This window comes from Pocillopora verrucosa, chromosome 13, assembly GCF_036669915.1.
Source record: "Pocillopora verrucosa isolate sample1 chromosome 13, ASM3666991v2, whole genome shotgun sequence".
NCBI classification, from domain to species: domain Eukaryota; kingdom Metazoa; phylum Cnidaria; class Anthozoa; order Scleractinia; family Pocilloporidae; genus Pocillopora; species Pocillopora verrucosa.
In genome coordinates, this window is record NC_089324.1 from 8845361 (window position 1) to 8873339 (window position 27979).

Consider the following 27979-nt stretch of genomic DNA (forward strand, 5'->3'; position numbering starts at 1 on the left):
AAATGATTTACAAATACTGGTTTATGAAAAAATTTTAATCGGCTTAACATTGTAAAGGAATGACAGGAACGGTTTCAAGGCATAGTGCAGTTTTTCAGGCCTCTGACTATTTCACACCCAGTCAAAGTGCAAATTATCAGTGGCTTCTTCTGACGTTACTTTTCAAACAGCTTCCGCATGCGTGGACCTTAAGTGAGACGTGAATGGTAGCCAGGAATAGAGTGTTTTTTCCCCCGGCGCTTGTCGCGAACGTTTCATCGGTAACGTTAAGTAGCGAAAGGACACACGTGGCCTTGTGACTGATTATCCTAGATGAGCCAAATTAGCGAACATGAAAGCCAGTGTTTTTGTCAACTGCAGCTTGCTTCTCAAAACTCGTCCGAATCACTGGAATCGGATTGCCGTTATCTACTAGTATGGATTTGTCTACCTATGCACCATAACTCAAGCAAATCTGTGTAATTACTCATCTCCTTACAGTTCCAGTTTGATGAAGAATTCACCGAAAAAACTTGAAGATTGGTTCTTGTTCCCACTAATACAGTCATTGTTCAAGTTTCTCTTTCCTTCAACTTTGATACTCACTTTACTACTCACGATACTCACGCTTATAGGGATTTCTAAACGGTAGCTTTGGGCATACGTAAACGATTACATGTAAGGTGGCGTAGTTGCGCAGGAATTTTGCAAAAGATAGATAAAATTTCAAGCGTAATGCGCGTGTTCTCTACCCTGATGATGGTCGTTCCTAAGTGACCACACAATGAAAGCAAAAGTCCACTTGGGAAACTGGATTTCTTTCTTTGAATGATAACATGAACTATACTTCTATTCTGTCGATGATAGAATCCAATAGCTGCATCACATCCTTGTCCAGGCTGTCATCGACTCTGGGTTTTTCCGCTTCTGTTTGCGCCAGGGCCATGTTGTTATTATTGTTTGAATCATTGTCGTCCTGTGTTTTTCCACCAAGTGTTTTCGAAGTTGTCTCCATGCCAGAATGGCTTGCTGTAATAACAAAAAGTGACAAGTTTTATACAAGTGTTTCTGTGAATATCTAAGTATGGAAAAAGACACTCAGAAATAAGCTTTTGATGTGCATTATCGTTTAAAGAGGTCGAAGACTTCTAGGTAACCAAGTGGTCAGTGGGTGAGTGCCAGTATTTCCATCGTAATCCTCCAGAATTAGCTTCGCTTATGTTTTTTTTTAAAGGAGTCATGTTTTATGAGACCAAATTGAGTCTTTAAAATCATGGAGTCTGACAATAAAAGATCGCGTTCTCCAGAATGGCTCCTTTTTTAGGTTTCAGGTAGTTTTACAGACAATATCTGTGCTATTTTTTAGTATTAAGGTTTTTCCCATCTATAAATTCAAACTCATGCTACCTTCCTTCCTGTTCTTGTCAGCTACACCAAAGGGAAGATTTACGTGTGGTAAAGACAACCTACTGCTACAAACAGTTAAGTCTATACTCGTCGCTCGTCGTGAGAGATTAGCTTCTGGGCAGAATCGCCGAGATACGCCTGTATGGTGAACAAGATTGAAAACAGCTTAATTTGTACATTGAATTACAAGGAAGGAATTGAGTTCTTAGCTTTATTTGTTGATTAGGGTCGTGCGCTATGGCAAATAAAAAGTGTAATTCATAGTTTTTAGACATATTTTATCTTTTTCATGTTGTCCAGTTGCTGTTCAGAGATGACGAATTACGTCATCATTTTGTAAGAGAGAAGAGGTATCTGTCACACAAGCCACAGATGGACAATACTAGTGTCCGCGCCGAATTTGACGTCACAGGTGCTGTGGTGCAAGGGAAAGCAGGTGTAGAATTAGTTTTGGAGTTTACCACATGAAATACACGGGGAGCAAGAACTTACTTAGGGTTCTCCTGCTGGGGCGTTTGCCTCCACACACACTCAGCGCCATTTTGAACACAAATAAGTAACCTCGTCTGTATCGCTGGCTCATCCAACCGTACAGCGGAGGATTGACGACAGCATGAAGTAGAGAAATAACACTTGTAAACACCACAACTTTGGTCACCGGCTCTCGGTCAACAATCAGACAATAAAGGTTGTATAGCTGTGAAGGATAAAAGATTGAATCAGGTTAGTTTGTTGATGCACATGCAATAGTTAGTCAAAACAGTGGTCAATACACCTTGAATTAAAGAAACTTGAACGAATTTATGTCAACGGTGGCAGGTGACCTAGTAGGAAAATTCTGTTTTTTAATTTGATCAGTAAAACTGAGTACGAGTCCTCAGTTTTTTAATCTAATTAATTACAAAAGTCAGACTATGATCAGATTGGGTTTTTGATATTGGTTCGTGATTCTCTCAGTTATCAGATATGAACATGAAAAGTTTTACTCGAGGTTGTGCTTTTTTTTTATTTCTGCGCCAATGAACAAGAAAGATCGCAGAATAGTGGACAAATTTTATATGATGACATAGACTTAAGAGTCCCTTTCTTCAAAACGAAGATCGCAAATATGTGACGTAACTTTCTCTTTGTGAGACCTTCATTCGGTATTGTCCGAATGAAGGCGTTCGATTATTAAAGCACAGACAGCTTATCATCTTCTGCATAATTTAAACAGACCTTTATGTCGCATTTTGACATATTTTCACATGTAAATTCAGAAAGCAGGCATTCTTTCAATACCAGATTTGGCGATCAAGCATAACCGCGAGTTACAGGTTTACGTACATTTACATTTACATATATCATCTTGCAACATCTATAACACACATAGTCGCAAGCTCCTAACTAGTAACTAAAGCGCTACAACTAGGAAATATAAAAATAGGAAAGAAAAAAAACAACAACAACAAAAAAACTAACTAATATATGTACCATGATGTAGATTTCGCATGTTCGTTACATAACTTGACCAAACCAAGAGAGCGAATTCTTAAAAATACGAGTCTCTCTCCAGTCTTATCAAAGTTCAGTGAATTAAAAAGGATAGAACCCTGTCTAACATAACAAACCGCGCCACAAAATACGAAGCAGGCCCACAGATTCCTTTGGCAAAGACAAATGTTAATCGCTATGTCACGAGCGTGGGAGAAAGCAATTTTACCGGCTCCTAATTGCTATGGTACTCTTTTAAAAGTCAATCTTTACCCTCATTGAAATCGCGCTTTGAAATAAATCTCTCACTCACCTAGCCTGGGCGGCCTGTGGCTTATCTTAAATCAACGGTTCCTGTGCTAAGCACAACCACAATTAAAAATGCATTACGTAGAAGGATCGATAATTGAACAGATCGTTTTGTTTTGACCTGTCGACGGGCAGACAAAGAGTCCACTAGGTTACCTTTGTTAAGCCGCTTAGATGACAATATTTATACTGCTTCTACGCAACCCATATTGAAAAACATTCGACTGATGCGTTCTTGTTCCTCAATAAAACTGAATTTGATTAACTTAAAGATGTTTCAGCCGCAATCAATATACAATATACATTACTTTAGGAAGCCGTAATTTGGGAGTTATCAGACTTTCGAATGCAGTCATCTTTACGAGATGGATCTTTTGTATACTAATACGTCTGATCGTACAGTCGCCTGCTTTAACTGTGGCATTGACTGACTCTTTAACTTTTATATTAACACGGCGTCGGTGTTAGTAAGCGGTCGTTCGATTATAAACCGAATTACTGACGATATATTCACACTCAGAATCACCACTTAAGATACTAGTAATCATACGAAAGGGAAAGATTATCTTTGTATTTTGAGGAAGCAAGTCTGCTTGTCAGGACTAGAACTATTTGTAACATCTGAAGGTTAATTGACATCTTTCTCAGTTCACATCCCAAATTGATGGCTGAGAGACGTGCGCGGAGACATCAAAAGCACACAAATGATTTTGGTAAGTTCAATTTGGCGAATAGCAACCGGCGATTGTGACTAAGAACTCAACAAAGGATTCAATATTAACCAAAGAACTTGTGTTTTCTTATTTTTACACCTGCTTACACAACTTTGGCTTAAAGAAAGCCTTATTAAATCGGTTTTCAATGTCATTATTTATCACATTTCAAATGACTTGTTCACAGAAGTATGATTAATTTTATTATTTTTTCCTCAAACATTACTCACCAGGAAAGGTAACCAGCTAATGTAATAAACAACTACCACTATCGTCATCATCTTCGTCAGCTTTCTGATATTTCTCACACCGCTTGTTGTTCCCAGCGACTTTAGTTTATCTTGGCAATTTTGAGTGCCATGAGGTTCATTTTCACCGCCTCCCGACATAACAGTTTGTCGCTGAATAAACATTTTTCCTGAGAGTTTGATCGTAAAATAAGAAACCAACACCGCTATCAATTGTAGTGCACCAAGCACCTCCATGTAAATGGCATATGCTTTGCCCAAATTGTAAATCTGCGAAAAACACTCTCCATTTCGGAATCCTGAATGTCCGACTCCAATGAAGGGTAAAATAGCGGAAAATATGGAAAAGAGCCAAACTCCAAGCACAAATTTCTTCATGCGCGAAACTGTTATGAGAGTATGATGTCTAAAGGGCTTTACTAATAACATGGCGCGTTCTAAGGCCATTACCGTGACTGTGGTTGCCGCAGCAAGTCGAAATGTATATACGAAACCTATAAACAAATTGCACAAGGTTTCTGTCATGTGTCGTCTCATGTAGTATTTCACAGTCGTTAAAAGCTGAAGTGCGGCAATCGAATCCAAGATATCTGCTAAGGACAGTGAAAATAGCAAAACGTCTGCAGGTGTCCAATTTCGGTAACACGCAAGTGCTGTAAGGACTAACACGTTTCCAAACACTACCAGAACAATGGCAGACTGGAAAATTAATCCAAAGAAAAAAGGGTTGAGATTCTCTTGTGTTTCTGGAGATGTTGTGGTGCTGTTCGTGTTGTTCCTAAGAAATCCGGTGATGTTTTCACTTGTGTAAGCAGCTGTTGTAGAAGTCGTAGGATCGGGCCATGGCGAAGTCAGGTTGTTCCACAAGGACGTATTCATTTTCTCGGAGAATTCTAGGTTTCGGTTCACTGGTTCACTGCGTTCAATTGGAAGTAAAGTGTTTGTAATGCACGCATGCCTTAAATTAGCCTGGCAGTTTTTGCAGTTGTGTAAACATTCGAGCTTCATAAATTTCCGCCGATATTAACGTAAATTTGAATAAAATTAATAGTTCCCCCCATGAAAAAAAACAATGGCAGCAGGAGATCAGAACGTCACACCGCAAAGCATCTGGTAAATTTCGAGGGAGCTATCTATAGTATAAATTATTTCTTAGCTTCCAGTTTATGTAACGATTTTACAAGAGTCACTTTTCAGAATCTTCTTTTACCCCCAAAAGAAGCTTTTCACATCCAGCTGAATCATCATTAACATAATAAAAAGGATATTTTTGTGTACGCTTATATTTGTTTTGAGTTTCAGCTTGTTTACACGAAGTTTTCGTAACTCTTAAAAAGCTTGTATAAATGACAAAAGTGAGAAATATGTCATTGTTAACACAGAGTTGTGTTGATAAAGTCCAATGCTTAAATAAAAGCTATTTTGTTTCATGTTACGATTTAACTGCAAACTAGAAAACTCAATCGAGAGAGAATCTAATGGCGTATCCAAACGTTGATATGTGTATCATCTAATTTGCTATCGCATCATGCATCACATGACTTTGAAGAGCAATTCCTGACATGCACATCCGTGATTAACGTTTTCCTTGGCGTAAGAAATCTTAGTGCAAGGTCAAGTTGAAAACTTTGTTGTTAAAGATGTAAATTGATGAATGTGGTTTCCATTCATATCTTTACCGAAGGCTGGCAGGTGCCTACCTAGAAGCCCCTCCGAGAATTATGCCCCCTGGTGATCTCATCAAATGCGGAAATACTCAAACAAGTGACACGCCATATTGCGGTCAAACTTGTACTTATGAGGGGAAGAAAGGCTCGATACAACGTTCGACTGATGCTTAGTCCTCGTTTCCTTCTTCATCATAAATTTCTGCAATTCCGAGAACGAGATCTCTCATTCTTTTCCTCCCCTGTTTTCTTCTTTCTTTTTTTGGGATATAAATTTGCATCACGTTTGTTTCACTCTAACTCGGTTGCCCTCGCAGCACGAAAGTCATGTGATCATGCTGTTAGTGACTTTGTTTTATCATCCTGTGGCTTATAATTATACAGTTTGAAGTTAGAAATGTAATCATTAAAATTAAATGACATACAACTGGGAAAATTTAATGCAGCCATTCCATGCGCGCTTATCAAAGCAGAGAATTGTGGCGTCCAGATCGGCGCTATATCCATTTTGATGTAATTGTTTATTATCCTGAAAGAGCGATTTTAATTAAGTTGTAATATATCTTTGCGCATATCTTTTTATGGATCGGGAAGGAATTTAGTTTTAAAAAATTGAGGCTCCCAACTGCAGGACAGGTTTCTAGAATTGTAGTTTTCACGACGTATTTATCTGTATTTTAATTTTTTTGCGACGCACACTCTACGACTCCAGTGTAAGACGCGAAGGCGGTGTAACGATTCCATATCTCGTGATTTATGAGCAAAATCGATGTTTTATAAGATTTCATATTTGCACGAACCGTTCAGAACATCAGGAGTGGCCATGAAATTCGAAATTCTCGCTTAGTTCAAACAGATCCTTTTTTGTTATTTTCATGCCAAAATCCCTTTCTAGCCCTTTTTTACTCGATCTACTTGTACTGACACAAATCGAAAATTGAACTCAATTGAAAATAGTTGGATGGTTTTTTTTGATCAGGTTGTTCGTTTACAATAATTGTGACAGACAAACCGAGCTGAAACATTCACGAAGTATTCTGAAAAGACATCTTTCATAAAAGCAAAGTCCGGAAATTCCGTATTGCTGTCTCTAATATTTTATTTATAAACTCACCAGTGACCAACCATGAACTAGATAGTTGATTCAGTTTATGATAAGATCGATAACTAGATGGTGTTTGCTGAATGATTATTAACAGTTTTTAAAGTAAAGTTTCCTCTAGAGACAGATCAGTAGATATACCTAAAAGCTTCCTTCATCTTGGCTGAAGCCATCCCTCTTTGCTCTAATTGACAATGTTTTTAAACAATGTGTACTTAAAAAGTATACATTGTTTTTGTGAGATGTTTTGACGGCAGACTGGCTCGATTCGCATCCGTGTGCAAATAGTGACTGTGTTCTGTTTTCGTCTGCAAATAAGGCAGCCAGAACACTAGCGATCAGGAGAAATAGGAGGTAAGTTGAATGAGAAAGGAACGTATTTATAAACAATATATGTGTGGAAATTTCCTTCAAGTTTGTTAAAAAGACTATGCTCTTCAAAGATTGAGAATAGTCGAGCTGATAGTATTTTCGATTCGTGTTGATCGTGGCTGGTTAATTTTGCACTAGAAAAGATTGTTTGGCTCATGGCACACGAACAGTTAATCTACCACTCAGAATATTTGACTCAAGGATAACTCAGGTAAATCGTCAACGAATGAAATTAGACAGGTAACGTCAAGGATGCGCCATTTTAAAATTCACGACTGCGCGGAATATTAACGAGGGTGTTTCCCATTCGGCGAAATCTCATATACCGATTTTTCTCTCGGGAAATAATTCGGACTTAAACTTTATCATTTTTTTATTAGACACGCGTCGTGCTAGTGTTACTTTTTTCCCCGTAACTTTCTATCGACTTTGTTCTTCCGATTATGAAGCGAAAATGCGTTATCTTATGTGATGGTTCACGTCAATAAGTTTTCTGCGAATAGCTTGTCTGTCTCCACCATCCACCCGAGAGACATCTAAATTGTCACAGAGCCACAATAAAACAAATTGTTATTGACTAAAATCATAACAAACTTGCTAGAGCCGGATGTTAGAAATAGCTCATCCCAAACACCTTCCCTTACAACAGATATGTGTCTTTTTTTCGGGTTCTTAGAGTTATTGTATCATGCTATTTTTTCCTCTATCCAGCTGTGCTTTATCAAAATTTCCTCTCCCACTCCCTCACCGTCTATATTTCTCGATCTTTGACACGACATTTTTCAGTTTTCTCCATTCGACCTCCTGAATTTCAACATTTTTCTCGTTTTGAAAGGCGTGTTACAGCACAAAACGATAGAAAAGGCAGGTGTGAAAAAAAGTTGCTTGGTTTATTTTAGTCGCACCAATAGAATTGTACATAATTTATGAAAATGAGTCCTGTTCTGCATTTGATCTCTCGTTCCTAATTTACGGTTGTTTCGTTCACTATGATCATCACAGTTCACTATTGCTGTTGATAAACTTGAAATAAAGAAATGATAACCGAGGTAATGTGGACAAATAGAATAGATGTGGAAAGCCTGAAAAAGAAATTGATCGGTAATGGATGCAATTCAAACCCACGACCGTCCTGAATTAAAATTCTTTCAAGGATTCCATAGTAAATAGAAAATTTTCATAGATTCTCTTGATGTTTTCATAAATAAGTAATGTAAGTTAGCTCGGCTTGGTAGCTCAGCTGGTGAGTGCGCTGCATCAGTTTATCTAGACGGTCATGAATTCCAATCGTGTTCAAAGACAATTTTTTTTCAGGCTTTATCTTTACAGTTACTTAGATATCTACATGAATGCAGTTAAAATTCTTATTGTGCAGTTCAAAATAATGATAATCATTATATTTTCCCTATCATTGTTCATGGACAGTTCTGCTCCTCCCATCTTAATTACTCAGGAACAAGGAGATTGTCTTCAATAGACTAACTTGCACAGTGTTTGTCAAAGAAGTCAAATGAAATAAAAAAATAGCCTAAGGAAGGTGTCCACATGAAAAATAACCTTTTTATACAAAAGTTCGTCTGGCGCCAAGTTCGCACACCAATGTTAAGAAGGTACCTCAGGGAAACTGTGCCATATTCTAATCATTTAAGCTTTTTTAGTGTTTTTTTTTAATTTGGGAAGCAAACCCTATAGACGCATGCACCAAAACAACAATGACTATATCGTAACTGCGTAGCATTTCCAATTTAGACCTGATAATCTCTTGAAACACCATTATGTATTTAACATTCTAACATTTTTGTTGAAAAGAACCATAAACAGCTTAACTACATGTAGCACAGAAAAAAAAATGTTGAATAAACTAAACCAACCAAGTATTCACCACCGACAATTAAGCCTACACAACGTATTTGTCGAATAATTATTCATTCGAAACTTAGTTTGTAAACGAATAGAGCAGGTGGAAGAAAACACGTTTAAAAGGATCTGTCAATTAGCAATTATGGCTCTCTGTCTCCTTATTAACATGACAATCACGATCAACTTAGGCTTTTAGTCCTTGTTTTGACAGTAAGATAAACAAACTATTGAGTTATTCAGACACCAAAACAGCGTGTTGTTATCCATTCACATTGAGTAGCAGTTAGGAAGAATCACTGGCACCAGTAGGTAAGTAAAACTAGCTTTGGTCAGATAAGAATGTCTGCATTTGACACAAAAATTTACAAAATGAACTGAAATTCAGTTCTGAATTGTGCAGCATGAGAACAGGATTTCCTCCTCATAATTAAGTACTCTTGAATAAAGAATTTTCCTCAAAAACATTTAAAAGGAAACACCCATCAAAATTTTGTCGTGAGCAAAGAAGACTAAAGTTTATTCGTTTCAAGGTATAAGAAGTTCCCTTTCGTTAGTGTTACGAACGCAAAAAAAATTTTATCCTTCATAAACTATTATATGGATAGAATTCTGTGAATGGGCGAAAGCAGCCTCATTATCAGATAAAAGTACATTAATTACACTATGGATTTCTCTTTCCTCCATAGCAAATTCCAAGTTTGTCTGACTTCCTTGCGCAATACATTGACAGTTTGGTTCTGTATTGTATTTCCTATGATTACAAAGATCACAAATCCTAAAAAGTCTAAAGCAGTTTTATTTTGATTTAAATAATGTTAGAACATATCAGTCCGTATGATTCTCCTATCCGTATGATAATGTTTACCTAAAGCAACGGATTTTTCGATTACTTGTTTCGTTATACTTTTAAAGAGGAATAAGTACAATGTAGAACTTAAGGAACTTTTCCTTATGAATTTTTTTCTTTCATTTTTCACCAATGAGAAAGATCGGCAGTACCCAGTCAAGTGTCCATTCTGAACTTTTGATTTTGAGCAATATTATTTTCCGTTGATTTAAGGTAGCTCTGAAAATTTCTACAAAATTGGGGAAAGATAACTGAATCTTAATTGGCAATTCCATAGTAGCAAATGAGAGTCACCAAGGGAAAGAATGATTCATTATATTTTCATGGGGTCAACGAACTCGTTTCAATGCTGCAGGCAAACAAATCAGCGCAAAAAAATCGCTCACTTTTCTATCCAGCATGCGCGATACAACACATCGCTCGTGATTTGGCTTTGAAGGAGTAGAAGATTTCAGTATCTGCGAAGATCATATGAAAATCGCCGTTGCACGGGCTCCCTCAAACGCAACAGTGATATGGGTAAGCACATACTTAAGACCCGAAACAAGCTTTAAAAAATGGCTTCAAGTGTTAAGATTTAAATTCCGTCCACCACTTGCAGGCAAATAGTGCCTCACGTCAATATGGGAACAAAAGTAACGAAGCGTTTTAATCAAGAATTTCATACATTTGACTGGCACGAAATAGGATGTCTAATGTCCCTGAGTCACATTGTGGTTGAATCACGCCAGGGAAGTGATTAAACTTTCCATGAATGATTGGAGGCTCTGTTTTTCACCTAATGGACACGCGAGCCAAGCAACCCGACGACAAAATATACGAATGCGTGGTTTCACTTAGATGTTCCTATCTCGAAAGGTCGGAAAAAAAAAATGTCTTGGGTAAGTCGGACTTCCGCCGATGGTTGATCTTGCCTAATTTCAAATGGCTTAATCTACAAAGTTCAAAGCCACAGAAGACAACCAAAAGGCGGATATAATTTGGTGCTTCCGATATAAAAGTTTAAACTTGTGCTTTTCTATCTATGTACAAACTAACGAGAGTTCGAAGATAAGCGATAAAGACAAATTTGGCTCTCTTTTGCTATGCTCTGAATCACGTCCACGAACACCTCAGATCTACAGTACTGTCTCACTTCTTTTCTATGAGCAGTACCTTGTGAAAGAGGCTTAAAAGATACTTTGAGCAACCTCTTTACAGCAAAGATGAAAATGGCAAAATAACAGTGTTAACAAGAACGATTCAATATCTTAAATTAAAAATTTAGATGCGAAATCGTTGCTTTTCGCACCTAAAGGATACCTTTGTATTATCAAACTCATAAGCAATACTTTTATTAATAACTGAGGATATCTAGTTTTAACCACAATTTAATCCGTAGGTATGAGAGGATTTTAAACCTCTTGAAAAAAAAAATTTCATGGAGACAATCTGACGGGTTCCCTCATAGCAGGAGTTAGGGCCTTTTGTAGGATTGCGTAATTAAGGTTGAGTAAATAACATGGTTGGAAATATGAGGTAACTTAACAGTGGAAAATTGCCTGTAAGTTAGGTCTCTCTTTGGCGTCATTGACCGCTATATTGATGACACAGGTAGTCATTGCGCCGGCCACGTGCATGTACTAGTTATGTGATGCATGTTTTTATAACCTTTTTTGATTTATTGCCACAACTTGTTAACATAATTCACTGACAAAGCAAAACAGGCTTTTTGAATGTTGAAGAGATTGATAATGAGTGTTTACTGAAATTTTGGAACACTTGTTGATTTAGATAAAGAAAATCGCATTACATCTTATACTGTGATGTACTGCACCACGCTTCAAACAGACTAGCTGCATTTCAATGCCCATGAAAAAGAATATATATATATATTCACCGAACTACCGAAAATGTAATAAAGTGCACCATGCCAGCATGTTTAGCGTAAATTGCAAAGCTCTATCAACAACTGACCACAGTGCATTAAAACACAATTCTTTCACAGATCATTGCTTTACAATGCCAATGCTATTCTCTTAATTGGAACCATCCCTCAGTTAAGCATAGTAAGAGTGAAGTGCACAACAATTCAATATCCTATATACACTTCACTGTATTACGAACGAACTGCTACTAGCAGTAGTGTTCTACTGCGTACGTTGTAATAATTTGTGAAAATTTATCCTATTTGGAAAACGTGGTTTGCGTTTTTAAGCCGTTTATATACAAAGAAAAACGCTGCTGCTGGCACCATGCCGTGCTCTGCAGTCGGTGGCAATAATTTGCTAAAAGACGATATCCTATATAACCTCCACAGTATTACAAATACACTGCTACTGGCACCATGCCGTGTTCTGTGGTACGTGGCAATAATTTGCTAAAAGACAATATCCTCCACAGTATTACAAATACACTGCTGCTGGCACCATGTCGTGTTCTGTAGTACGTAGTAATAATTTGCTAAAATATAAAATACATAATCTCATATTACGAAAACGCTTCGGCTGGTAACATGCCGTGCTCTGCAGCAATAGTCTGCCAAAAGCTATCCCTGAATTGTAAATTTACTTAGATTTCATCTTAGTTTCGGAGCCTTTTAATGTGCAAGGCAAAACTCACATTTTCTTGTTAGGGCGCAGGGAGAGTTTTCTCTAATGATATTCGAAAGCTACAAGCGCAGTATCATGTAGATTAATAAATAGCAGCAAAATCGAGCTTGAACCACAAAAAGCATAAAATCAAAAAAGGGCTGACACCTTATCCTCGTGTAGTAAAAAGCATACAAAGTGACTACATTCATTTCCTGGTTTTGAAAAATTTAATCATATATTTCTTCAACGCCCAACGGTTTTTAAAATAATGGTGGAGATGAGAGTTCTTCTGCAAGAATCAGACATTTACTTCCACTTAAATTCCCTAATTTCCTAAGGATTAGCAAAAGTTACACCCTTTGGCATAAATCGTTTTATCCTTTCAATTATGATGTTCTTCTCACAATTCGATGAAGTTAACGAGCTTGAATAAGTAAGGCGGAAGGATCTCTAAACTTTTAGCACCCGTCATTTGTTTATCAAAGTGATACTCTTCCTTTCTGTTTGAATTCGACTCGTTCATGTCTTTGTGCCAGAGACATTAGGAAGCTTTGTTAAAGTATGTGATAATCCATTGGCGTAATCCCTCATAAACTGTCTGATTAAAAGTTTGCAGGGTATTATGACAATTGTTTCTTTTCAACTGAGGAAGTCTTAAATAATTTGTGGCCACAGCTGTGTTATTTAAAAAATGCGACATTTCTTACGCCTCCTGTGTAATTACCATGTCTCAGTAGTGAAATTTTGGTCGATATATGCTTCCGGAAATCCTGGAAAAGGAAACAGACATCAGTTTATTTTCCCTCGAAGGCCTTAAATGGCTAAATCAAAGTTGAAATATTAGCTAACTTTGCCTTTGAGTAAAGGAAAAGGATTGGTATCTGGGATGTCTGCGTATCCATTCTCTTATATTCTTTCCCTCTTCTTATTTCCGTATCGTTGTATGAAATGTAATTACAATAGCATAGCTGCTTGAACTAACAAAAGAATCTTACTATGAAACATCCAAAGGAGCTTTCTGTGTCGAAAAATCTGGAAAAATATCCGGATAAATTGTATTTACTTAAGCTCATCACCAACCAATGTAATTTAAGCAAAAAATCCAATTGGATTGATTTAAGTTCGTTTACTTGGCTACGATAATCATACTGATAGATGTTGGGGTGAGGGGACCACATATGGTGTATCCCTGTGACACATTCCCCCTGCAGTCTTCTCTAACCTGGGTTATGACTTCCACTTCGTTTTATCGCGATGCTCTGTGTCGGAGTTCTTGTTTAACTGACCTCCTCCGTGCGCTTTTTTTATGGCTTTTTTCCACGCCCTCTTTTCGTTTAGTAGTTATAGAAGTAGTCTCTCGAAGATTAAAATTATATCTCGTGTTACAAAGTAAAACGTTAAAAAGCAGCGAAAAGATAAAAGTTGTAAAAACATGTAAAAAAACTCGAAAAAATGCTTCCAAAAATGTTCATTTCTTCTTTGGGATTTGATTAACATCCCCATGCGTGTTCAGAGGTATTTTTCAGTGAGTATGTTTAGCCATTTGACCCGAACTTGGATGAGGTGAAGGATCGGTTTACGAAGACTTGGTATTTGTTTGTAATGTTCTTCATCACTTTCCAACTTTCGCAGGCACTTTATAAAGCCCCTCAAATTCACAATTTTAAACTTGTAGGATTTTCTCATGGAATGTCCTGGCTCTCGGTAAGACTGACTTATTTTGTTTTGATTATGCTGGGCTGAGATATGCAAATATCAATCTTCTTGAAACCTCAGGGAGAGATGGGTTATCTTCAACAATAAAAATTTTGCACTATTTCACTAATAAACTGGTTTTACCATTTCGATATGCGGATGAACGATACGGAGATTCTTATGCACAAATGCGGTTACGAAATCCGTTCAGGATGTCACTTCAATTGTCTTACAATTTTACTCCCGAACCATCTTTATGAAGGGTGGAGAGCATACTTCAAGTTTTTGAAAAATGCACAGAACACTTCTACATCTTAATGCTATTACAATGGGTGGAGGAATCTTATTAATTTTTGGTGAAAGAGCAAATAATACTCAGCTATGTACATAATGAGCTAGGTGAAAAAAAAAAAAAAAAAATGATTGAGATTAAAAGTGCTGGTTAGGATGGTGCGTTGTCGTCGTTTGTGTAAAGTGTTTTGATATCAGTAATATCTTTACTTTTGTGAATGTTTTTAATATAACATATTTGCTCAGTATTGGAGTCTGAAATTACCATCGAATATTGTTCAATTGATAACTAAGCCATTTGATATATTGTGGTTATTACAGGAATCAAACAAGTCATCTATTTTGTTAAGAAAGAAATCTCCGACTTCAATCACTCTGATCGCAACAATGAAAATAACACGGAGCAAGAGTGAAATTTCAAAGAAGCAAGCAATGTTGAATTTCCGAAAGCCAATGCTCTTCAGGAAATTTTACCGAACCTCTGCATGGAAAACTCTTTCGTCAGGTATACAGCTAAAATGTTTATCGTAATAGTGCTCAATTCCCTCTTTGCTCTGATAAATGAAGGGTAAAGAAGGACTTTGGATTTGGTTCTTCAATAACTATAGCCTGCACCTTGTACCTCTAAGCCACTGGCTGTTTCTTAGCTTGAGTAAGCGCCAAGTATTGTTTAAGTCTTGTGTCTCTGTGAGGATATTTAGCCTTCTGGTAAGACACCTTTTAAATTCGGTGTAAAATTTTCAGTCGTGGTAGTTAAGGCGCCCAGGGGGCCAAGATTAAATCGGAGGTTGAGTTTAGCTGAGACCACTTCAGCGCCCGGAAAATCAGTTCAAGGTCTCCCGCGTAACATTTCTTTTTCAAAAGGCTTCTCTATAATCGCTTCAGAAAGCCAGATTGGAGTGACAAAAACTCAGCGTTATTATTTATGACATGTAACCCTTGTAAACTTATGATGGGTGACACGCCTTTTTTTAGGCACATGCACGACATCAAATCATTGGCGATTACTGGAGGGACACCAACAGTTAATGTTCGTGCTTTTTCTTTCAATTCTATCAGTAGTTTAAACTAAAGACACAGAAAAGGAAAACTACAAACACTTATTGCGTGTTTCATTTTGGAATTATTCCCAGAGGTCACAATCTTATGCTTACCTAAATCATTAACTTGGATGAAAACCAGTTGAAACAACTTTGAACCTTACAGCTGATAGCGGATCGTAATTTAAGACCCTTATTTTAAAGACTTGAATGGCAGCTGAGATTGCAAGCACCAACACAACCTGCATCCATGACCGACCCAGGAATATAAAGGTGCCTTGTACAGTAATAATATCAAGGTGAAAGTTGTACGAAACTAAAAAATTCTCTCGTACAAGTGTGAAGGGTTTCAGTATGTCGGAACAGTTTTAAATTTTGGGTAACACGATTTTCAACACGATAATATAATAATTGCTAGTTCTTAGAACTTCTGGTATTTGTATCAGGACATAGAGGCATGGTAAAATAGAGCGGTAGCTTTAAAAAAATTGAAAGTTGAGTATGTCGTAGCCACTATAAGCCTTTTTTATGAAAACCGTCCATGAGGTTCGCCATAACCACGCCCAAAGGCATACAGTTTGCGACTTTTTAGATCGGGGTGATGATTGACATTTTCTCAAATATGAGGACAATACAACAATACATGGAATCTTTGAAGAGGCTGTTAACCCAGGGTTAAGCTACTCGGAAGCGTGCCTCAGGATTTAATCAGCTTGGTAAAAGATCTGTTGTTCCTAGATTAGATTCCTACAGAAACCGTTAACCCAGTTTCAACTTGGAAAGAAACGAAAGTGTTTTTGATCACAAATTTCCATTCTTTGCGGCTTCTTGGTATCTTTTCGTTCTCACCAACACGGAAACGTGGTTAGAATAACCATGAGTCTCCGTTTTAAATTTTTTGCACTGAACGACACTGTTCACATTGAATGTATTTATTTTCATGCCCTTTCATTGCTATTTGGATCCTGTGACTTGTTTGCCAAACTTGTCGCAGTTCAAGGTTTTGAAGTTCTTGCTGCTTTAAACCCACGATGAGTGGACGAGACAGCAAGGGGGAACAGGTTTAAGTCTCGTTTCACAAAAAAACTCGGAGTTCTACTGAAAAAGAAGTAAGAAAAATGAATCAATAAACCTCAACATAACACATATCTACGCAATGTCAACGTTTAAAACATGGGAAATCAGTCTTACAATGAAATGATAATTTCTTTCATATTTCGAAGCAGTTTTATATCTTAATATTAAATGTGGCCACTTCGAATATCAACCACATTTTCCCCCTTTTCCTCCCCCACTGAGCCAGATGTTTATTAGGTATCACAATTTGGACATTTTTTTTTCAGTGGATATCTCTTGGTTATGTTAGGCCCTAACTCCTACACGTGTCGCTAGCGTCTCGTAGTACTTTTTCTATTTTTAGAACATCTGGAGCACTGAACGATTTAGGTGGAGTGGATTAACTGGTCTTTCGCTGGCAGGAATAGCGATTGACTTAAGAGTAAAGTGCATGATCGATGAGTAACCATCTATAACGGATACATTTAAGAGTGATTAGCAGTTAAGTGTTTTTTCCGGTCTGTTCCGGAGTCTTTCATATAAGAATTTTCTCGTTTTCACCAGAAAACGAGAAAATTATGGATTTGATAAGTTTAAGTCCAGCTCTTGCTTTTGGAATCACATTCGATTCTTCGCTACCCAAACACCATCAAAGCGTGTGTACTTAAACGCTATTGTTATCCGAAAACAAAGCAAGGATCGGTAGATTCTAAAATCACTGCAAAATACAACTAAAACTGTTTTTCCCGGGAAGTTTCATGGCTTTGTTTGTCGGCAAAAATTCTAATACAGATATTTCCTTGTTCGCAAAATGACAGCACTCTTTGCCGCAATAACTATTCTTGCATTTTCATAGTAATGGTGATTTCTGCGCGAAATGTAATTTTCTCCTCTTGAATTTGCATGCGGAGAAAATCTGAGAAAGTTAAGGTCTCATAAAGTAAAAGGTTTCCAGGCGCACCCTTTTTTCTACGCGCAGAACACGCAACGCCGTGTTCGCGTGCCTCTAAAAATGGCACATACTAGATACTTAAAATGTGTCTGAATTAATCTTGTAATAAGGTAGGACTTTTGGTCTCCATCCCTGATTAAGGCTCCCAAAATAAAACTTCGCTCAGAAGTACTCATCGACAATGAGAGTCCTTTTGTATGAATGAAACAAATGTTAAATCACCTATTTTGGTGTCATGGTAACTGATCCCTTTTGTGGTCTCACACCCGGCAGGTGATTATTTGCATCTCGTTAAAATTTGTTTCCATTCACAGTGGGCAGTGGATTCACTTGATTGTATTTTGAAGATAGTAGAAGAAAGAAAAAGCGAATTTCATAATACTGTTATTTCCGGAATTTTCATCGACAATGGAAGATAGATCACGCTGATCCAAACACAAAGTAGCTTTCAAAACAACTTTTATCTGCACGCGCTATTGCAATTACATCTAAGCAAAGAATAACATATGCTACCTTTTTTGGAGAAAACACAGGATAGCTACAAAGTTCAATTTCACGGAGTGTTAAAAGCGTCATTATATATTGTTTTGCCTTTATGTAATGCCCAAAGAACCTCACTCAGCTGGGTAAAACAAAGAAAGCATTTGTCATATCTCAATACAATATGTAAAATTTTCTCTTTCGTAGCTCTGTACTAATTAGATAGTGAAGTGCAATTCAACACTTTAGATCCCTTTTGATGTCGAAAGGTGTGGATACCAGACAGAGCTCGTCGATGAACAAATTATTTTCGTTGGAGTACCTTTCAGTCTGCGTGTAAATTGGTTTCTGCGATTAAGAGATTAGGGCACTTCCAAGTTACACTCAATTAAAGCTGTCAAGGACTCTCATAAAGATATTTAACAACCTGCGGTTAAACCTCACCATTCATTGCTGTCTTCTGTCTCTAATTGACCAACAGACGCGTGCCAAGGCTATGAGAAGTTCGAGGAGCCTCGAACTGATTTAAAGTTCAAAAACTGTGCGTTCGTGAGAATACAAATGGCCTCCACATCTGTGGTTACCAATGCCGATACAACAAACATAACGACATCAGCTTTCACGGTGAAAGAAGAAGGAGATAATGCAGTAACTTCTCTGAGTCCATTAGCACTTGGCTTATTCCTCGAAGCAGGTATTTTGGCAGTTGCTCTTGGAAATCTTTTGGTGCTGCTGTCGATAAAATTTCAAAAACAATGGGTCATTACAGATATTCTCCTTCTGTCCCTTTCAACGGCAGATTTCATTGGCGGAGCTGTCCCTCTTCAAATTCTGATTTTCATGAACTATTTTGTCCAGAGGAGGTGGACTCCCTTTCTCTGCGGCTTCTATATAGTGGTGGTAAATGCGCTTCGCTTTGCCTCCGCTGGGACGGTCACGCTGATAGCTGTCGAACGAGCTTTTATGATTTTGTCTCCATTCAAATATCACACGACAATTACAACTTCGCGTGTGAAAAAACTTGTCATGTTCACTTGGTTGAATGCAGTGTTGTTCGCCTCTTTGCCATTCCTAGGAGTTGGAAAATCGGGTTATGAAGATGGTAGATGTTTTTATCATTTAACGCATTTGGGAAAAGCCTATGCTATTCTTATCGTATCTGCATCCTTCATATTGTTGGCACTAGTGTTAGCATGTTATTTTGCGATCAAAACATCGAGTACGCAGTTTATTAAGCGACAAACAGTAATGGACACAAAAAACAAAAGTGCCGGGACGAATTTGTCTCGCGGGTCAGTTTCCGAGGATCCTGGGTGCGAGGGAGTGAAAAGAAGACGAAAGAGTAGCACGCATGGAGTGAGGGAGATTCAGAGACTGTCACTTATGATGGCCCTAGTTGTTTTTCTTTACTACATTAGCTGGCTGCCAATTTTGGTGAGTATTTCGTTCTGGAGTATTAAAATGTTGAACTTGGAAATACAAATTCTACCCAGCGAAGTCGGCTATCGAGATTAAGTCATAAGTCTTTACTATACGGTTTCCAAAGCATTTCAGCTTAGAAATCACATTGTAAACGATAAAGTGTCTGGTAAAAATTCGTGATTCTGTTTCGTTTTTTTTTTTTTTTTTTTTTTTTTTGCCAAAGAGAAAACAAATTATTTCCGTTAACAAAGTATCCAATTGACTAGACATACTTCATGAAACTTCAATCGTGAATCAAACAATCCAGTCAACGTACAATGGAGAAATAAAAACCACTGATATACTGCAATGGCAGCTTCCTAACTGAGTTATTTGTTTCTTTTATTTGCGGTGCGTCTGCCAAAAGCCAAAAAGAAAGGCATTACCAATAACTGCAATAATCTCTCTCTTGAACTCTTGTGCGGTGAGGACCTCATAGGGTTCAACTTTCTCAGACACCTTCTATCTTAAATTTAGCTGTTAGTCTGTAAAACAAAACAATTTCAGCTGATGGGTTTTTTTTTGCAATTCATCAGACTTCAGTTTATACATTAGTTGACATATGAAATTCCCGATTTCATTCAGACTATTCAGTCAATACTGGCCTAGTGTTGCTCTTGATGGTCCACATAAGTCAGAATTAGAGCTGAAGATCATGATGCTGTCGAAAAGAAAACATCATTGTTTTCACATTATTTTCAGATCAGCAACATTGTTACCCTGATTACAGGCCACCAATCAAGTAAAGCTGTTGTTCTCCTCACGGGGATGGTCTCTCTGATATACGCTATGGCAAACCCGATCATTTACGGAAAAATGAGTTCACGGTACAGATGGGCTTATCGGCGAGTGTTTGCATCTCTTTTTCTTTGTGAGACTTGTAGGCAGAGATCAAGATCCTGGAGCATATCATGCTCAAGGAAAAGTAAGTAAATTTGCGGGATTTATTTAAGACAAATCATCTTTGGGTCTCTATAGAATTTTTGACCGTTTGAACGATATGTTATTATTTCTAATCCTTCCTCGCCGGGAACAGTGTTCGTCCTTCTTTGTAGTAGCCTGAAAACCTGTCTCTCGTGTCAGATGAGCGTTTTAAAGCTTTTTCTCAACTTTTCGTCGTATGGCACTGAACATAGGATTATTTAAGATGGGTTACTATCATTGATCAGAAGAATTAGCTTGCCATGAAGAACTCCTTAAATAGATTTAAAAAGATGGTCAATTTTGATCTCGGTTGGAGAAGAGATAAATAATGGTCATTCATTTGTTTGATGCGAGCGTGGAACACATAAAATCCGAGTCCTTAAGAGGAGTCTTTACATTGACGATGCATTCCGCTTGGTCACTTACAATATTCATAGCGGTGACAAGCGTCCTATTGCGCATATTGCAACTATGAAAAATTTCGAAACCGTTGCGTGCGTAAACAGACGAAGAAAATTGTTCTTCTTTCTTTCTCTTTATTTGATCACAGCGAGTTGACAAATGAGCATTTTTTCATGATATCCTTAGGCACACGTTCGCGCACCTTGTCGTTACCACAAATCTCAAAGGACCAAGAGCTCAAGAGAAATATTACCAAAGACGAAGGTCCTGAGTACCCAAAAATGGCGCATGGACGACATCAAGATTCTGCTGGACAGAAAAACGAGGGGCTACAATGCCCGGATGACTTTGCAGAAGGCGTGGTACTGGAATTTGGCGATGATGGAAACAGTTTTTCTCAAAATGAATTTACGAGCAGAGAAACGACCAGCTCTTACTTATCAAATGAGTTTTTACTTTAAATAAGATGAAAAATTAGCTATAGAACGTTTCCAAATACTTATATAGTTATGTAGTCACTACTTATTAACTATTTAAATAATTGACGGTCACTAAATGAACTTTAGTGGACATAGAAGCGACTCCCTTGTTTGGCCAAGAGAGAGGAAAGATTCGTACTTGTCAGATGAGGTTTTTTTAAAAATTAGGTTCGAATTTCTAGATTATACGTCTTTTTATTTAAATATGTAATCTCTATGTTGATTAATCTATGATTGACGGATGCTGAATGAACTTTAGCCGAGATATAAAAAGAACCCGCATATTCGGAGAACTAAGCAACATGACCTCTGCGGCAACGGATAAGTTTGGCAGGATTGATCTCATTAAACGATCGATACATCAATGAAAAACATAATCGATCGAGCAATTAGTCCCGTTTATTTAATAACAGTACTGGAAGGTTAATGGTGAAACTAGCACTTAAATCATCTAAAAAATTTTACTGGTGTCTATTTATAATAAGTTTGTAAACAAGGTCAATAAGGCGGAATACTGTGATTAAACTTAAACCAAGCAGAGTATTTCAAAATTTTACTAACACACTAGAATCTGACCTTACTTAGAGAATGACAAGTTGAATGAACGCTAAATTTTACCGGTATCCTCTGAATGAAATTTCACTTTGATTGAAATAAAGTTCATCTGAAGGAGTTAACTTCAACACTCACTCAATTTAGTATAGCGGAGTTTCCATTGTTTAAATATACGAAAGTCATTTGGCCTTTGGAACTTCCATTGATTCATGTCGGAGACGACGATGAAAAAAGACCAAGTAAATTTGGGAGTCCAAATTCTAAGATCTTTTTCTTTCCAGTGTTAAGTGTCTAAATAGCACGATTGACAGTGGATGTAATCAACGATTTATTCTGAGTGGAAATGGTTCCAGCTCTTCAAGATATGGAACAAATGAAGACGAACGTGCGCCAGTGGGGAAATATGATTTGAGTTTTGTGGAGAGAAAAAGTTTCTCTTAAAGCTTTCAAACTCTGTTTGCCCTCTATCCATCTCAGTACTAAGATATTCATTGTTGGATTGCTGCCTGAGTGATTAGCTTTTCTTGGGGTCCTCCCTAATTGCCGTAAACATTTATCCAAGCAATTATCTTGCCGAATAGCTACCTGTTCTCCTTCAATGGTGGGTCACGCTGAGATCCCTGAATGATCCTCAGTATCCATGTCAGTGACCGTCATTTATCTAGTTAACCCAATTAGGAGATTATAATGGTCTGACCATCTTTCAGTTTCTAAACTTGCTTTGCGAGGCCTATTTACTCGTTCATCTTGGAGATTTTGTACCGAAAACGCGAATAATATCGTGTTTTTTTTTCTGTTTTAAATTTTGAACCGCAGAAGAATCTCAGAAGTGCGCAATTTTCATTTTAGCCAAAGTCGTGATCTATTGATAGCAACAAGAGCGTCTGTGGCGCCATAAAAAATTGTTATTCTCGTTATTCATTTGATATTCTGTGGAAATTAATTAGGATTAAGTGTAACCTGTTTACTGACTTCACTGAAATGTAGGCATTATATATGTGAGGGATGTCTCTTTATGGCTGAGTGACTGACGGGGTGTTGTAAATTTTTACAACAACAACAATTTTTAACCCTTTCACTCCCATGAATGGCCAAAGCAGAATTTCTCGTTACAATGTCATACAAGCTTAAGCAGACAAGTGATGAGAATAAAGAAAAATATTAATTTGGGGATTGTTAGTTGATCCTATTCCAAGTTCTCCAAACTAACATGACGGGAATGGTATGGAAGACAGTAGTGGGAATTATTGATTAGATTTTGGGAGTGAAAGGGTTAACTTGTTTCAGGGTTACATTAATTTGACTCGCCACCTAGATTGTTACAACCAAAGAAGAATTTTTCAGTGAGATAATACATCCGCTGTTTGAATAATCTAGACAGCTTTGAATCTAATCTGCTGCTCTTGTGAACAACGTGTTAATGAAACGTACCTGAAACATATCAACGCTTCTTGGAATTCATTCTAGAGAGGCGTTCTCGATTTTATGCCATGTTAATTCACAAAATATTTTTCGGACGAATCTTAAACTAAGGCAAACACTCAACCAAACATCTTCGGTGCTAACTAAGCCAAAAGGTATGAAAGCGATGGGAGTAGACAAAATTCATCATAAGTTATAAAGAAATAAATCAGTATTTGAAAGCCAAGTGATTCATTTGACTGGGAACATGCGGTTTACGAGACTTGTACCTGACAACTGGAGTTTGCTCGACCGCCCAGTTCCACTGCAGACAAGTCTTCATATTGTTTAAACAGGCATTTCATACATACTGAATGAACGACTGTGAAAATACATCGTTCGTCCAATCAGAGATAAGAAAAATTATAGCACTTCACACTGGAAGGCATCAAATGGCTTCCAATTTTTGAAATGTGTCGGTCAGTAAGAAAATATCTCAGTATGTATGAATTAAAAACATTATACCGCCATACCCATGATACCATGGAAAATGCTTGAACGATTCTTATTCACTCGTTGCGATGCATCAAAAACCTCACTCGTTCGCTGCACTCGCTAGTCCGTTATTTTGATGAATCGTAACTCGAAAAAAATTGTTCGCACTCACTTTCCACAAAATAATCTCTATATCCTAACTTTTCTGAAGGGATCTCCTTGTAATGGACAACCTGCCACAGATCTGGAAGCCATCATTCAACGATGTCATCCGTCAAAATTTTGCTGGCATCCTCCCTGTCGTTGCTAGGCTGCCCATCCCATCAAATTCAAGACACAAAGTCTTGATTTTTTCACCTCAGAATTTCAACAATCCAATTATGTTCCTTGGTACATTGCAATAGGGGAAACTGTTATATTTGCGCCAAACTTAAAACATTTACAAATGCACTAGTTTCGTAATCGCAAAGCGCATTAGAACTTAGAACTTAGTGTCGGAAAAAAGAAGTATCATAACCCATCATTCTCATTGTTTCAAAAGATGATGAACTTTTCAATAAGTATTTCCAAGAGAGAACAGTCTCTTGCTATTTCTACCATTGCTGTTTTGATTTTTTTAGTCATTCATTGCCCTCGTACTTTAACAAGAGAACTCTTCAATACTGACTTGTCTCGCCAGCTTCATGGATGACTGAGTTTTGATGAATAAGAGTCAGTGTAAGTTATGATCTGATTACGTAAGCTCCACGTAAAAGGAATCTTTGACACCTTTGTCGTTAACAAGGCTGGTATATTTCTTCTTTAAAAAATTCGTCTGTCATAAATGGTGGTTCGCACAAAGCCGCAGTATGTCATGTGGGTAGTCAGTGAAGACTTCAGGCTCCACTGGATGACACTACTAATAGACAAACACTCCACTGATAAGGAGGCGACTGAAGATTCTCAGTTTTGTACCCATTGCAGTTTATCTATTTTCCCTTTCTTACTTTCCCTTTTGGCTTTTATGGATGAAAATGGAGTTCTCTGTTTAGACATTTAGCTTTGTTACATTCCTGGCCCTAAATGTCCACATTTACTCGGATCATTAATCTAGAACTTTGCGGTTTGTTGGTTTTGAGCAAAGTTCACTCCATTTTTTTCCTTAATTTGTTTATTGGTTTTAGTAAACATCTTGGCCTGTTTTCCGGTTTTCCGTTTTATATTTAGTTCCTTCAATACGTTGAGGAGTGCAGATTATGTGCCACCGACTTCTCCTAAGTCGGACAGCGTTTTTTTAGAGTTGGAAGCCAGGGTGGGATCTGGAATTTATTTGAACTCGTGGAACTTGGCTGCAAGAGGGTGTGTCACCGTCTTTCTGAGTTAAGATGATTAAATGAAAAATAAAGCGACAACATTTTCCTATAACTAAGAAAGCCGGTTACAGCAAAATTTGAGTTTCACTTAGAAGAGGGTATTATCGAGTCAGAAAAAAACAAAGATTTTACTTTAAATTTGAGTAAACTAAAGACTAACCTGAGACCCAAGTTTCATAAGATTTGATCAATCACTTAGAAAAAAAAATTAAGAGAAAACATTTACGCTGATTAATGAGCATCACCTTCTCTAATGTTAATCAAATTTTAAAACCATTTCCTATAGAAGTGCAAAGTCCGCAAAGGTTCAGACAGAAAAATCGTCTGGAGCAGCTTGACCCAGTACAATATCATCTATTTTGAGAAACGGCTTTCAAAATAAACGCAAAAAAAAAAAAACAAGCCTTATTTCTAGCCGTTAAAGAGACCCCAACATGTAACAGTGCATTAGGGTTAAACATGTCCTATTAGAGTTGAACTTATCCAAAGACAAACGCTAAAATCACCAGAAACCAGATGAAAATATTTGAGATGTCGTTGGAATTGATCCCAATAGGCTGGGTGAGTTCTTTTTCAAAGACCTTTGCCCATCGGCTCCCATTCTTTTCTCCTAGTTTTGATGTTTAGGGCTCTCTAAGCAAACCAGGCAAACAAACTCGATAGACGCTCAAAATACATTGCATCATTCATTGACTTTTTATATACAATAATCGTTAACTTATCAGTCTAGATATTTCGTGTGGTCCTTCTGGGATGATAACTATTAAACGATGGCTCGGAGATTGTCTTTAACGAGAGAAACTTGGGTGCCAAGGATTGTGCGACCATCATTTAGGAAGCAGCAGTGTTAAAATAGTTCAGAGAGCTCCCATTATAAATCTGAGATTTGTTTTCATTTAGAAACATTGTGTCATTCAGACAAATCAAAACAGGTCAGGTTTAATTTGGATAACCCGAGGATTAACCTTGATCCGAAGTTTCACAAGATGGTGAAATGCTTCAAAAAAGAAAAAAAAAACATTTACACTGACTTATTCATCCTTAATTAAATTTCGTAACCATTTCCTGAATAAAACCAGCGCTGATCTATTCCAGTTTGCGATAAGTACAAAGTTCGAAAACATACAGACAAACAAAACAATTATGATTTGAAAGCAACTTGAGACCATGCATGCCATATCGTCTGTCCGAGTAACTGGGCATCAAAATCAAAGCAGAAAAAGGGCTTTGGTTCTATTTAAGTTTAGCAACAACTGAAGAGCTACAGAAGGTAACATTTTGCCATAAAAGTATCCATTTAAAATCGGTCGTAACCGTCAGAAATAAAAATGCGAAGAGTTCACATGATCTATCAGACTGTAACTAGCCTCAGAACACGCGATAAAATAAGCACGCGTTATTTTTAACATTTTCCAAAAGAAATTAAATAACGAGAAAAGACCAGAGGCCTCCTCAAAACTGAAATTGATCAGCCGGACAAAAAAAAGAATCCAGAGTAATCAAATAATTGCAGGCTTCCAATACGATGAAAGAACCACGCCAATATTTCCACGTACAGATTCTGAGGTCTTCTTAAAGGCAGGAGCTAATGATAGGATTTTAAAGGGGGGAATTTCTGTTTCATCCATGTAAAATAATTCGATTAAGCAACAACACGAAGCTTTCTATTCACGACATGAACTCTTCATGTATTGCAAGCTCAGCACGAAGCGACGAATCTATGTGTGAATTTTCTCCCACACCGTCGAAAACGTGATGAAATGAACTCAATCATTTGAAGTATATCTATGTAATAATCTTTACAGGCCATGAGTTTGTATGAAATTTTTCTGACTGATAGCTGTTTGAAAATGTTGTTTTAAGATTCAAGTTATTTCAAAGAGCTAACAACCCTTACAGAAGAAGAAAAAGCCTCAGGGCAGAGTCTTTGATTCCTTGGATACTAGTTATATCTGCTTAGCTCAGACACATCATGAAGGGAACATTTGGTTTAAATGCTATCCTAACTTCAGCGCAAAGCATGTAAATATTCAAAGTGAATGTCATATAAAATCAGTGTTCACTATCTTAGGATTTCCTGTGATTTCTGGCAAACAGCATACTTTTTCTCGGTCAAGTCTTATTCATTTGGGGAAGAAGGGAAGAAGGCCAACCTCTTCGGGTGTAGCTAAGAAAACATTGGCGTGACAAAGAGTTCCGTCGTTAATCTACTTTTTTTCTAGTGTTTTCTACAACGAGTCCAGTATACTTGCTAAGTTTCTAACATGCGCTTCGAGTTTTTTGTGGAATTTTTGACATCTTTAGTGCACTCTTGAAGGTTTTCACGTTAAGTGTGCAGCGTCACACAAGGTGATTCATTCGAATGAAATAGCAGCTGTTATAAATAATTAATTATCAACCAGGATTTTCTCAGGGTTTTCAAGCGTTTTGAATCCAGTCAAGAAAACCTCTTTATTCTCGAACAATGAGATTTTTTTTTCGGCTCCTAGAAAACAAACAAGATCTTCACCTTACCTTGTAAATGATTTGGATGATACTGTAACTCAATCTTCTCTGCTACTTCCGACCCAAGATACCGAGGATATTAAAGCTACCTCGTTCTTGATTTGTTGCTGCAACTATGCTGAATTCAATAAAATTTTACAAACATTTTTTAGAAATAGTAGCGCGGAGGAGGTCCATCGCAACAATGGGACTCTTTTTAGGTAAGGCCGTAATCAGTTTAGTGTAATCGTGTTCGTTCTTTTTGGCGAATGTCCCGGCAAGTGATGATAGATTTCTCCAAGATTTGATCCGAATCATGCGACTGGTCATGAAAAGTTTTCTGCACGTTTAAGATTGAAACC

The 27979-nt window shown here is 37.4% G+C and overlaps 2 protein-coding genes and 1 long non-coding RNA gene across 5 annotated transcripts; 1 reads left to right on the top strand and 2 right to left on the bottom strand.

Moving 5' to 3' along the window:
* Positions 1-22: 22 nt before the first annotated feature.
* Positions 23-5123, bottom strand: LOC131773951 (glucose-dependent insulinotropic receptor). The gene is made up of 4 exons (XM_059089935.2): positions 4112-5123; positions 1879-2083; positions 1387-1524; positions 23-1008 (listed from the first exon to the last, which is right to left on the bottom strand). The coding sequence occupies exons 1-4, from the start codon at positions 5006-5008 to the stop codon at positions 821-823; spliced, it is 1428 nt and encodes a 475-aa protein (XP_058945918.2). The 5' UTR covers positions 5009-5123; the 3' UTR covers positions 23-820.
* LOC131773952 (beta-2 adrenergic receptor-like) lies at positions 1988-22007 on the top strand. Of its 3 annotated transcripts, XM_066160366.1 has the most exons (5): positions 1988-2109; positions 18546-18758; positions 18864-19498; positions 20228-20450; positions 21038-22007. In XM_066160366.1, exons 2-5 carry the CDS (start codon positions 18626-18628, stop codon positions 21310-21312), a joined length of 1266 nt encoding a protein of 421 aa, XP_066016463.1. In that variant the 5' UTR covers positions 1988-2109; positions 18546-18625; the 3' UTR covers positions 21313-22007. The 3 variants fall into 3 exon arrangements, with proteins under 3 accessions (XP_066016463.1, XP_058945921.1, XP_058945919.1); XM_059089938.2 differs by having other exon boundaries at positions 18546-19498; XM_059089936.2 differs by lacking the exon at positions 1988-2109 and adding an exon at positions 7140-7252 and having other exon boundaries at positions 18546-19498.
* LOC131773953 (uncharacterized) lies at positions 15691-27848 on the bottom strand. The gene is made up of 3 exons (XR_009339372.2): positions 27648-27848; positions 18509-19135; positions 15691-16674 (listed from the first exon to the last, which is right to left on the bottom strand). It is a non-coding gene; the product is annotated as an uncharacterized lncRNA (long non-coding RNA).
* Positions 27849-27979: the final 131 nt, after the last annotated feature.

Excerpts from the sequence above, each read along its gene's own strand:
- LOC131773951 (XM_059089935.2), bottom strand. The coding sequence starts at position 5,008 with ATGAATACGTCCTTGTGGAACAACCTGACTTCGCCATGGCCCGATCCT. Across the intron at positions 1,525-1,878 it reads CCCCAGCAGGAGAACCCTAA|GCGTATCTCGGCGATTCTGC; the intron begins GTAAGTTCTTGC and ends TTCACCATACAG. Across the intron at positions 1,009-1,386 it reads TGACAAGAACAGGAAGGAAG|CAAGCCATTCTGGCATGGAG; the intron begins GTAGCATGAGTT and ends TTGTTATTACAG.
- LOC131773952 (XM_059089938.2), top strand. The coding sequence starts at position 18,626 with ATGGCCTCCACATCTGTGGTTACCAATGCCGATACAACAAACATAACG. Across the intron at positions 19,499-20,227 it reads TTAGCTGGCTGCCAATTTTG|ATCAGCAACATTGTTACCCT; the intron begins GTGAGTATTTCG and ends CATTATTTTCAG. Across the intron at positions 20,451-21,037 it reads CATATCATGCTCAAGGAAAA|GCACACGTTCGCGCACCTTG; the intron begins GTAAGTAAATTT and ends TGATATCCTTAG.